Raw genomic sequence first — 13,299 nt, 5'->3', positions numbered from 1 at the left:
GAATTGCTAAAATTGCTAAAAATTGCTAAAATTTTTATTTACTGATAGCCAGGGGCACACTCAGACACTCATAATTTACAAACGAAGCATGTGTGTTTAGTGAGTCGGCCAGATCAGAGTCAGTAGGGATGACCAGGGATGTTCTCTTGATAAGTGTGGGAATTGGACCATTTTCCTGTCAACACCTAAAAGAGTACTTTTGAGTGTCGGGGAAAATGTATGTAGTAGAAAGTACATTATTTTCTTTAGGAATATAGTGAAGTAAAAGTGACCAAAATTATAGATAGTACTTTACACCACTGCCTACATGTACATATTACCTCGACTACCCTGTACCCCCGCACATTGACTTGGTACCGGTACCCCCTGTATATAGCCTCGTTATTTGTATTGTTAAACTTATATTTTTTTACTTTAGTTTATTTAGTGAATATTTTCTGAACTGCATTGTTGGTTAAGGGCTTGTAAGTAAGCATTTTACGGTAAGGTCTACAGTACACCTGTTGTATTTGGTGCATGTGACAAATAAAATTTGATTTGAAGTGTGTGCTCAGAAGGAAAAACCAGCGGTACTCCAAGAATCATGTAAATGTACGTTACACATGGCACGACGGGCAGTCATGGTGTAGCTGTGTGGTGAGTGTGCACTCGTGCCTGTGTGTGTGTGTACGGAATCTGTCCGATTCTGTCTATATGACTGGTGTTATTCTTGCCCAGCCAGGCACCAGCGATGACATCAGTGAGTGATGATTGCGTAACCCTCTGAGTGAGAAGTGTAGCGTGCCTCTCTGACCTGCTGCCTGGAACACCGCTAACCACACCTCTACTTCTACTGCTGGAGCACCTACCGGGGTCAGGCACCACTTCTAGAGTAGACTGGGCTGGTATAGTGGGTAGGGGGCCCTTTGGGGTGGTGGGTATAGGGCCCCAAGCCCCCCTGTTTCTCCCAGCTGTGTGTTGTGATTGAGGTGGTAAATAAGGGTTATTGTTGGGCTGAATGGTAGGTATAAATGGGCCATTCTGGCTCAGACAAAGTTTTATTTACTTTACTTACATGGGAGGTAGGTAAGATCCCTAGATGTCTCTTTGTCTCTCCCAGCTGTGTGATGTGATTGAGATGGTGGATTAGGCTTATAGCAGGGGTATTTGGTAGGTAAGTATTGGTTGTGTCCCTCCCTCTAACAGCTGTATTCTATGACTGATGGGGAAACAGACACGGGTTCCTGTGTTGCTTTGGTTGCCATGACAATGAGTCAGTTTATTAGTGTGTTGCCAGGAAGGGCAGAGAAAATGGGGAAGGGGCAAAGTGGTTATGTTTTCACTAATGAGATTGAGATAAACTGTGTGTGTGTTATAACACACTTGACAAGTTTATTATCTTTCTGCCAGTCTGGTTTTGTCTTGGCTAGCCCCATACCAAGCTGTATGGCTTGTAGCCTATATGTCGTTGTGTGTGTGTGTGTAGCTGTGTGTCGTTAACTGTGTGTGACTCCGGTTTATCATAACCCAGGTGTCACATTCTGCACGTGTGTGTGTCTCCTCCCGCACGCGTGTGCGTGTCTGTGGGTCGTTAACTGTGTGTGACTCCGGTTTATAACGACCCAGGTGTCACATTATGGCTACAGGCACCATGGATTGACCTCCCATTTACCCAATGTCTCACCCACTCCAGTTGTTAGCTTTTTATTGTATGTTGCCTGCCTGCCTGCCTGCCTGCCCAATGTGATGAATGAGGCTATTCAGTTTAACACAGTGTTTTTACAGACTGCCAGCCTGAGTGACCAGAGACTCATGTTACTGTTAAACACTGAATAGAACTCTATTAGTCTATGAGTAATAATTCTAAAGCAGGAATATGACCTCCCCTGTACTTGGCTAAATGGAATAATAAGCAAGCAGCCGTTTTGATGCTGGTGATGCTGATGGATTTCTTCTCCCCCCCCCCCCCCCCCCCCCCCCCCCCCCCCCATATCCATGTGTCTATTTCCCCTCCTCCTCCCTCCACGTGTCTACTTTGGGCACATTTCCCTATCCTCTCATCAGTCAAACATGCTGATCTGTGGAAGGAAGGGGTCACCTGAGGGAGGGAGAAGCACACAAACTCCCTTCCTGAACAGACCAGATGTTGGTGGCTGCAGACCCAAACTCTGCTTGTATTCACTGTGTGTTGAAGAAGCTGAGAAACATGTAGCGAGCAATGTAGTTTTTTTTTTTAAACATCTTGCATAGTAGAGTCAAACATTCTGTTGTAGACGTCTGGAACTCATTTCAGTTTACGACCCAGTCTTACAATTGGACTCCGTATTGACTCTGTGTGACTCAGTAGCTCAAAGGTTACATTTATATACTGTGCGTTCAGAAAGTATTCATACCCCTTGACTTATTCCACATTTTGTTGTGTTACAGCCCAAATTCAAAATGGATTAAATATATATTTTCACACAATACCCCATAATGGCAAAGTGAAAACATGATTTTAGAAATGTTTGAAAATATATTGAAAAGGAAATACAGAAATTCCTCATTTACGTAAGTATGAGACGTCTGTATCAGCTTTGCACATCTGGATTTTGTGATTTTTCTCCCATTGTTCCTTGCAGATTTTCTCAAGCTCTGTTAATTTAGATGGGGAGCGGCGGTGAACAGCAATCTTCAAGTCTTTCCACAGATTTTCAATGGGATTCAAATCTGGACTTTCACATTATTGTTCTGAAGCCATTCCAGTGTTGCTTTGGGCTGTTTACTTTCTGAAGGCATTGTATTTTGACTCGTGTGTGTGTGTTCTCTCCTCAGGGACGTCGCGTAGCCGCAGCCCATTGGACGACAGTCTGAATGACATCACAGATGTGGCGCCCTCCCGTAAACGCCGCTTCCGCCACCTGCAACCTCCTGACACCGTTGCTAAGAGACCGACCTCGGAGCCAGCACAGAAACCGAGGTACGGATACAACACACACACACACACACACACACACACACACACACACACACACACACACACACACACACACACACACACACACACACACACACACACACACACACACACACACACACAAATAGTGGCACGGGTGGCTGAGAAACACATAGGGCTATGACGTGATGATGAGTTTCCCAACATGGTCTCCTGGGTAGATCTGTGTGGTAGATCTGTTCTGAATCCTGAGTGCTGGTTTCTGTCTGCCAAACACCCCCGCGCTGGGCTTTGGTCTTTCTCTGTATTTCTCTTCTCTGAAATGTGAATGTCACTTTGTTCTGCCCCCCCCCCCCCCCCCCCCACCCCTCTCTGTTTCTTGCTCTCTCTTTCTCCCTCTCTCTCCCTGCCTCCTTTTCACTCTCTCCTCCTCCCCACCTCCCTCTCCCTACTTTTCTCTCTCTTTCTTCCTCGCTCTCTCTCTCTCTCTCCCCAGCCACTCTCTCCGCATCTGAGACTTTGTCATAGATATGTAAAAGGAACTTGCTTTTCCACTGATATTCTGTCTCTGTCTGTGTTCATGAATGGGAAAATAACTTCATGTTATGTAGCGCTGCTACAGCTTTACACACCTAGCAGCAGGCGAGCTCTCAAACAAGACTGGATCACAAAATAGGGAACTACCGTAGCTTTGAAAACCAAATTGTTTTATCCAAATTCCGTATGTGATTGTGTGATTTACATGGTAGCTGTCGTAAACTGGGTCCACTCTGGCCACCTCACAATAGTGACAACATGTCTGTTAACACGTGACACCCATCTCACAGTGCATGCGTGTGTATGTGTGCTTGCGTGCGCACTTGCGCGTATGTGTGACTGCGTGTATAAACCTGCTCTTGTCCAGGAGTCACACATGACAGGAAGGAAAAACATTTCATCACCAGGCCAACAGCGGACCGGCCAGAGAGGGTTGGAAGACCTGGGCTTTTAAATTCCCTTAAATAATCCCTATAAATAAAATAGTCACCCTATAATACAGACTGTAGCTTAGCGTAGTTAAACATGGTGTATAATGCAACATTAGATGAATCCACAATGCTACTGGTTGTCTTTCGCTATTAACTCATCACTGTTGGTCAGCGGGAAGAAGGAGATGACATGAGTGGAGAGGAGGAGATGGGGACAAAGAGAAGATCATGAGGTTAGTTCATAAGGATCTATTCATCATTCTGTCACCACACACTTAACTGTGTGACATCGTTCCCGGTGTCATGGATCTGCTTGTGGCTGCCATGCGGTGACAGACGATGAAGACATAATGCCACTACCTCCTAGTCCTGAAGAGAGGAGAAGAAAAAGAGGAAACAAGAGGAGAGGAGATTAAAAATGACAGTGTATTTGTTGACCCATAGGCTCTCCATGTTCTAATTGCGGCTGCTCGGACGTCCCTGAACTTACCTCATCAGCTGGCCTCACATTTTCCACCCCTGCAGTGTGCTAGTGGACAACCCGTACCACGGCTGGCCACCCTACGGCTCTATCACGTCTACGCTGCAGCTCACTGTTGGTGTTAAAATGCCACTGTTCTCCTGCAGGCTCAAACTGTTGGCTGACTGAATGGAGTTAAGTCACTCATGGACCCACCAGAGAGAGTTGGAAGAGAGTTTTTAAAAGCACAAGATGTACCGTAGGGAAAAAAAACTATGAATAAAAAGACCATTCAATCTACAGACAGTAGCTTGGCATAGTTAAAGAAACATGGTGGATGATGCAACGTTAGATGAATACACAATGCTACTGGTTGTCTGTTGGCTATTAACACATCACTGTTGGTTTCAAGAGGGGAGGAAAGGAGGAGATGTGAGGAGGAGACAGGAAAGGAAATGAGTGGAGGGGAGAGAGGAAAGCAGGAGACAGGAGAGGAAAGCAGGAGACAGGAGAGGAAAGCAGGAGACAGGAGAGGAAAGCAGGAGACAGGAGAGAAGTGGACAAGGATCCCCTACTCATCATTCTGTCACCACACACTTAACTGTGTGACATTGCTTCCTGGTGTCATGGATCTGCTTGTGGCTGCCATGCGGTGACAGACGATAAAGACATAATAACACTACCTCCTAGTCCCGAGGAGAGGAAAGGAGTGAGGAGAGGATAGGAAAAGAGAGGAAACGGGTCGTTCCACCTCAAAAAGCAGAAGAGGATTTCGACATCTTTTCGATTTCTTTTAGAAATTACAGATAAGATTAGCATTCCTGCAACATTATTTTGTTGAAATATACACTAGTATAGTTTGGGGTCACTAAGAGTTTGGGGTCACTAAGAAATGTCCTTCTTTTTGAAAGAAAAGCTCATTTTTTTGTCCATTTAAAATAGCATCAAATTGATCCGAAATACAGTGTAGACATTGTTAATGTTGTAAATGACTATTGTAGTTGGAAACGGCAGATAAAAAAAAAAAAAATGGAATATCTACATAGGCGTACAAAGGCCCATTATCAGCAACCATCACTCCTGTGTTCCAATGGCACGTTGTGCTAGCTAATCCAAGATGATCATTTTAAAAGGCTAATTGATCATTAGAAAACCCTTTTGCAATTATGTTAGCACAGCTGAAAACTGTTGTTCTGATTTAAAGAAGCAATAAAACTGGCCTTTAGACTAGTTGAGTATCTGGAGCATCAGCATTTGTGGTTTTGATTACAGGCTCAAAATAGCCAGAAACAAAGGACTTTTGTCTGAAACTTGTCAGTCTATTCTTGTTCTGAGAAATGAAGGCTATTCCATGTGAGAAATTGCCAAGAAACTAAAGATCTCGTACGACGCTGTGTTACTACTCCCTTCACAGAGCAGCGCAAACTGGCTCTAACCAGAATAGAAAGAGTGGGAGGCCCCGGTGCACAACTTAGCAAGAGGACAAGTACATTAGTGTCTAGTTTTAGAAACGGATGCCTCACAAGTCCTCAACGGGCAGCTTCATTAAATAGTACCCGCAAAAAACACCAATCTCAACGTCAACAGTGAAGAGGTGACTCCGGGATGCTGGCCTTCTAGGCAGAGTTCCTCTGTCCAGTGTGTGTTCTTTTGCCCATCTTAATCTTTTCTTTTTATTGGCCAGTCTGAGATATGGCTTTTTCTTTGCGACTCTGCCTAGAAGGCCAGCATCCCAGAGTCGCCTCTTCACTGTTGATGTTGAGACTGGTGTTTTGCGTGTACTATTTAATGAAGCTGACACTTTTGTAATTTGGGTGAACTATCCCATTAACAATGATCACCAAATAGCAGGAACAGCACCATCTAGTGGTAGTATCAGGATGCAGGATGGGATATAAACCCAACAGCTTAAATTACAAAATGTCTGTGAACAGGGGGAAAAACACATGGGTGTCATGGCTTGCTGAAATGTTATGGAATGACCCGGAGAGGACAAGAGAAGAGAGGAGATTCAACAGAACGAAACAGTATATTTGTTGGCCCATAGTCTCTCCATGTTGTAGCTGCCCACTCGGCCGTTCCGGAACTTACCCAACCAGCTGACCTCACACTTTCCACTCCTGCAGTGTGCTTGAGGACAACCTGTGGAAAACACCACAGCTGGCCACCCTTCCGGCCCTATCACATCTACACTGCAGCTCACTTTATTAGTGTTAAAATGCCACTGCTCTACTGCAGGCTCTCTGGCTTTATGGTACTGCTAATTGTGTTTTAGACTAAAACGCACACACACATACTGGCACACACACACACAACAGGTAGCTTCAGGCGGCACACACACACACAAATCAAATCGGTGTATTGGTAACGTGCCCTCGGTAAAGTGAAATGCTTACTTGCAAACTCTCCTCTACTATGCAGTACAATGTCAATATCAATCAAGAATCACACCAGGTAGCTTCAGGCGGTCCAGCTGGTCATGGGAAGAGTAGTACTGTACTATACGTCAGCTGCAGGAGAACTAACTCTTGACACAATACGGCCTGAAGCCATGTTTTAACTGCTGCTCTTTGTTCTGAAAGCTGTTGTTTATTTCTCAGCGTTCTTGTTGGATGTTGATATAAAAGCACAGTGTGGTCTAAATATCAGATCATATGTCTGTTGATATAATAAAGTATTGTGGGGACATTAGATATTAAGAGAAGATTCTGGGTAAAGCTAATGAGATCGGGCACAGACTGACTGTCACGAATACCACCGAAGGTGGCTCCACTTCCTGTTCGGGTGGCGCTCGGCGGTCGTCGTCACCGGTCTACTAGCTGCCACCGATCCCTTTTTCCTTTTCGTTTGTTTTTGTCTAATTGTTTTCACCTGTTCCTTGTTGGGGTTTTGGGATGGGTGTTATTTAAGTTCATTTAGCCCGCTGGTGTTTGTGCGGGCTTGTGGTTATTTGACGTTAGTGGTGTTTGTTGACTTTTGGGTTTTCGCTGTCCGGTATTTTGGTAACTATGGTTTTGGGTTTGTTGCACCTGTGTTTTAGGCTTCACCCATGTTTGTACCTGTTACTGTGCTTGAGGACATTAAAGCGTTTTTTTCCCCGTCTACCTTCTGCTCTCTGCGTCTGACTCCACACCCATCACTCTCCAGACGTTACACTGACAGTCCAGTAGGGGCTCTGATTTGAGGAAGTCTTATACTGGGCAAAAATATAAACGCAAATATGAGCAAAAATAGAAGATCCCAGAAATGTTCCATACTCACAAAAAGCGTATTTCTCTCAAGTGTTTTGCACAAATTGGTTTACATCCCTGTTAGTGAGCATTTCTCCTTTGCCAAGATAACCCATCCACCTGACAGGTGTTGCATATCAAGAATCTAATTTAACAGCATGATTATTACACAGGGGCACCCTGTGCTGGGGACAATAAAAGGCCACTCTAAAATGTGCAGTTTTGTCCCACAACACAATGCCACAGATGTATCAAGTTTTGAGGAAGTGTGCAATTGGTATGCTGACTGCTGGAATGTCCACCAGAGCTGTTGCCAGAGAATTGAATGTTAATAAGCCGCCTCCAGCGTCGTTTTAGAGAATTTGTCAGTATGTCCAACCGGCCTCGCAACCACAGACCATGTGTAACCACGCCAGCCCAGGACCACCACATTCAGCTTCTTCACCTGCGGGATGGTCTGAGACGAGTGTGGGTGAGCGGTTTGCTGAGGTCAACATTGTGGAAAAAGTGCACCATGGTGTCGGTGACGTTATGGTATGGGCAGGAATAAGCTACGGACAACGAAGCACAATTGCGTTTTATCGATGGCAATTTGAATGCACAGAGATACCGTGACGAAATCCTGACGTGCCGTGCCATTCATCCGCCGTCATCACCTCATGTTTCAGCATGATAATGCACGGCCCCACGTCACAAGGATCTGTACACAATTCCTGGAAGCTGAAAATGTCCCAGTTCTTCCATGGCCTGCGTACTCACCAGACATGTCACCCATTGAGCATGTTTGGGATGCTCTGGATTGACGTGCACAACAGTGTTTTCCAGTTCTCACCAATATCCAGCAACTTCCTACCGCTATTTTAAGAGGAGAGGGACAATATTCCACAAGCCACAGTCAACAGCCTGATCAACTCTATGTGAAGGAGATGTGTCGCGCTGCATGAGTCAAATGGTGTCCACCAGATACTGACTGGTTTTCTGATCCACTTCCCTACCATTTCTTTTAGAAGGTATCTGTGACCAACAGATGCACGTCTGTATTCCCAGTCATGTGAAATCCATAGATTAGTGCCTACTGAATTTATTTAAATTGACTGATTTCCTTATATGAACTGTAACTCAGTACAGTCTTTTGAAATTGTTGCATGTTGTGTCATTTCTTGGTGTAAAAGGTGTTATACTCAGTGGGACTTGAGTTGTAGAGAATGTGGATCTGTCCGTTTACTGTTCTGCTGTGCATCGGCTGATTTTCCCATGACAAACTAACCCTCTCTGTTCTAGATTATACTGCAGTTCCCAAACACACACACACAAACATACACAAATGCGTACAAGCCCTGTAAACCATCAGCACCGATAATCACTACAAGACAAGGTATTGACACAGCGCTATGTGTGTGCTCGTGTGTACTTGTGTGTGTGTGTGTGTGTGGCTGCATGATGCTGGTTTGCGTGGGTTTGTAAACAATACTTGGCACAAACTATTAAAGACAGACGCACACACACACTAACCTTCTCCATCTGAGGTTCAGAGACAGGAATCTGTGTTTTCATCAGTCAGCTCTACCTTCTGTTTCATGCAGAAACATTAACCTTGGGGATGGGGGTAAGGTTACTGATATGTCACAGGACCACGTGAGTGTGTGTGTGTGTATGTGTGTGTGTGTGTGTGTGTAACTTTTCTCATATTGGTGATAATGATTGAAAACAAGTTGGATGACTTTTCTCTCTGCATACACCACACACACACACACACAGGTAGCCTGTCAGTCAGAGGCTAAAAGTCAGAGGTGAGCCTTTGTTAATGACATTATTTACTAGGAGCAATTGGGTGAGGTCAAATGGAGCTCCTCAAAGTGAATACATCCGAGGGAAGAGAACTCACCAGCCACCTACTTTATTCTTTCTCTCCCTCTCCATTTCTCAACTTTCTCTCTCCCTCTGTTTTACCGGAGAATTTGGGACTTCAGTTTTTCCATCTGCGTAGTGAAGCGCTGACTACGCTGTAGCCATGGTTATATTTCGCTCCATCCTTCTGTGTAGGGAAGAAATCAAGACTGCTGATTTCATCTACACACACACACACAATTATGACAGTGCCAGTTCTGTCTGCATTGTTAGCCCTCATTAATATTGCGGCTATGTTTAACGAGTGGACTGCTGGAGGGTGGAAGGACGTGAGTTAATTGTGTTAAAGGGATACTTCAGGATTTTGGCAATGAGGCCCTTTATCTACTTATCCAGAGTCAGATGAACTCGTAGATACCATTTTTATGTCTGCGTGTGCAGTTTTGAAGGAAGTTTCTAACTAGCGCTAGGGCAAATTGCTAACTAGCGTTAGCGCAATGACTGGAAGTCTATGCTTCCAGTCAGATTCCCATAGACATCCAGCATGGTAGCGGATTCCCATAGACAGTCATTGCGCTAACGCTAGTTAGCATTGGCTCGCGAAACTACCTCTAACTTCATACTGGACACAGAGACATAAAAATGGTACGCACAAGTTCATCTGAATCTGGGGAAGTAGATAAATCCCGAAGTGTCCCTTTAATGTGTTACAAGTGTCTGCTGTCAGTTCGGCATATGACTGATAGCTCTGTTAAAGTGGTGTGTATCAAACCTGTTTACTCATTAGCAGTTACTGTAGTGTGTTACAGTGAAGTGACTCAGCTCAAAGATGCGCGCGCACACACACAGCACTGCAAACCTGCTCCCAACTATTGACAAACTGTTTCCACAAAGGAGAGAGCTCGGAGTGTGTAAATGGTTTACAGGTGTTGTTTGAACATTCGGGGTAATGGGTGGTGTGGTGTGCGCCTGCCTGCATGCACTCTATAATGGAATCAATATCTCCATGTGTGTGTTGCCTCGAGGCAACTTGCAAAACTACTGATAATTCACCAAAGTTACTGGAACTTTTGGTAGTTTTGGTAGTAACAGGGAATCTATGGTAACTAAGGTAATTTATACTTAACTTTAGAAAAACGTATTAATATACAGTATAAATGTGTTATTTGTCCATGAGTTTCTAGTAGAAAGACCTTATGGTTCAAGAGAAAACAGCCAAATGATTGATAAATGTATCTAATCAACAATGGATTATTTTTATTTAACTCTGCAAATCTTCCAACTATAGATTATTTTCACAACTGCCACCAGATTGACACTGAAACATTTGAAATAAAAACATATTGACATAGTAAAATTTTATTTTTTATGTTGAAACCCTTATATTAAACACCAATGTTATTCACTAAGTTGATGGTTTATATTTAGCATCATGTTTTACAGCTTTGCCAATCAATTTTTTATTTTAATATCGTCTTATATGATTATTTTATATATTTTACATGTGATATGGCCAGAGATAATTAGACAGCTGTCATAATCTGAAATTCTCCAAAAGGCCACAAAATTACTTAAAAGTTACCAAAATGCTGAAGGTTTACTGGTAAACTTTTGAAAAAGTTACCAGTAATACACCATCCCTTTGCAGCTCTACTTCCAGGGTTGATATGAGGAGTGTTTGAGAATGAAAAAATTCTAAAAAAATGTTTTTGCTTTTTCATTATGGCGTATTGTGTGTAGATTGATGAGGGGGAAAAAACTATTCTATCCATTTTAGAGTAAAGTTGTAATGTAACAAAATGTGGAAAAAGTGAATGGGTCTGAATACTTTCCGAATGCACTGTGGTTGGTTGCGGCTGTCAATTTGCCTTTCGCAAATGTCAAAATACGCACAAAAAACATACAGTTTGGAAAGCAAGTGCTGTCATTACTAAATGTGTATTGTTATAGGCATTAAAAATAATGATACACACAAAAACATTTGATTAAATATTCGATTAATCGGTCTCCTAAAAATGAAGGGGATGATGAAGCAGTCTTTGCGAGAGGGAGGGAATCTGATTTCATTGGTCCTCAACCCGCAGCTCAGACACTTCATTCGGGATAAATGGAGTTAGCTACCCCCCGGAGAAGGTAAGTTCTGAAGAATTCGTTGCCAAATACATTTAACTGGTTAAAAAATGAGCCACTTTCATGGTACCGGTTATCCCGAGTTGAACTCGGACTTGACCAAAGTTACCTCGCTAACTCCTCAAACCTGATTCGTAGTATAGTGCTCTTCTCTCCTCTGTCTGTGTGGTGTGTGTGTGCTTGTGTGTGCGCTTGTGTGTCGAAAAGTGCAGACAGCCCTAGGTTTGAATGTCAGGGGTATGCATTCAATGTGGTTTTCCATACAGGTAGACAGCCATTGGTTAGAAAAGAAAACCTTGCACACGCCCCAATGCAATGCATTTAATAATCAGTACAGTTAGCAACAGTCATTGCTTCCTGCTTGGATTAGACTGACATTTTTGTGTGTTTTATTGGCAGGAGGGACCCCCTGCCATCATCCAGAGCAGCAGCCAATAAGGACCAGGCTCCCCAGCATTCTACTGATGTCATTCCTGATGCTGAGGACCTGTTTGAGGACATCTGAGTTCTAACCACTCACTCCTCAATCAAATTCTTTCCCTCCCTCCCTCCTTTCATCTCTCTCTCCCTCCATCACTTTCGTCTGTCACTCTATCAGCCGGTCCCAACTCTCTTAGAACCCCTTCTCCTAATTAACCCCTTCGATGTTTGGAAATCTGAAAGATCAGGATAGGTGTAAACAGTGCGGTGATGGAGCTTCCATCCTATTCCTTCCACCTTACAGATCCAAATGTAAAAGTGTATTATTAATATCCTGAATTTGGCATCCTATTTATGGGGATAATGGTAACTAATTCTAAAATTACAAAGATCCAATCAACTATGGATAGAATACCTAGTTTCACTCTGAAATGGCGTTCTTTGGTCAAATCAGATGTCAATGTAGCCTACATAAATCTAACGTGAGTCGGAATTTACTTTCACATACACTGTAAAATAAATGTATATATATATTCAGCGTACAATTGTAAGGTAACCATCCAGGCCCGGCTCGAGGAGGACATGACTGAGGGGAACATTTTAAATTCATGGGGGGGGGACTCTTCGACCCTCCTACCAAGTTACCTTAGTCTGAAGCTACTGATCTGCACACCGGTGTCAAACTTGTCCGCAGTACGTATAGGTGCGTTGATGAACTGCAATGTGACGCTGAATTGGAAAAGCTTTGCCAGGAGGGCACGAGCACGCCAGCTCCAAGGAAACGATGGAGACAACTCTGCGAGAGTATGTAGTTGAAAGCACAGTTTGCTCAACAAAGCATTTTTTTTATTTTTTTTTAGCAAACAGAAAATGTGTTTGAAAAATGTTTCGGCAAGCTCACAATCCTATTGCAGCTGGTTGCCTTACAATTGTACGCTGAATCAATATATATATATATTTTTTTATTATTTCTTTTAGTGAACAGCTAGTGTTAGAGGAGGTACTTTCAACGATTCAATGGTAGTCTACGCGGATGAGTATGAAAGTTGATCGATGTCTAAATGTGTTGACATGATAGCTCGGCATATACAAGCTTGTTTCCAAAGCTAAGTAGGATACATAGAGGAGAGCATGTAGATGATAGACTCATCTTCACTGAAGTGCATTACCCCTCATATACCAGTAGGAGTCGCTGTTCAGGCAGGAATTGTTGGACTGGCTTCACATTTTATTTCAATATACACTATATATACAAAAGAATGTGGACACCCCTTCAAATTCGTGGATTTGGCTATTTCAGCCACACCCATTGCTGACTGGTGTATAAAA

The 13,299-nt window shown here is 43.4% G+C and overlaps 1 protein-coding gene across 2 annotated transcripts in view; it reads left to right on the top strand.

The window, feature by feature from the left end:
• The window catches only part of xrcc4 (X-ray repair complementing defective repair in Chinese hamster cells 4), a 21,653-nt gene extending 8,354 nt beyond the window's left edge, over positions 1-13,299 (top strand). The window contains exons 7-8 of one of the 2 annotated variants that reach the window (XM_038964944.1): positions 2,794-2,938; positions 11,950-13,299. In XM_038964944.1, the coding sequence (XP_038820872.1) occupies positions 2,794-2,938; positions 11,950-12,055 (251 nt within the window). In that variant the 3' untranslated portion in view covers positions 12,056-13,299. Of the gene's footprint in view, positions 1-2,793; positions 2,939-4,326; positions 5,219-11,949 lie in introns of those variants that run through there. The other variant, XM_038964945.1, reaches the window with a different exon arrangement.

The sequence above is a fragment of the Salvelinus namaycush genome, chromosome 26 (genome assembly GCF_016432855.1).
Source record: "Salvelinus namaycush isolate Seneca chromosome 26, SaNama_1.0, whole genome shotgun sequence".
Classification (NCBI taxonomy): Eukaryota; Metazoa; Chordata; class Actinopteri; order Salmoniformes; family Salmonidae; genus Salvelinus; species Salvelinus namaycush.
Note: the sequence above shows the minus strand (reverse complement) of the source record. Positions and strands in the feature narration are given on the sequence as shown.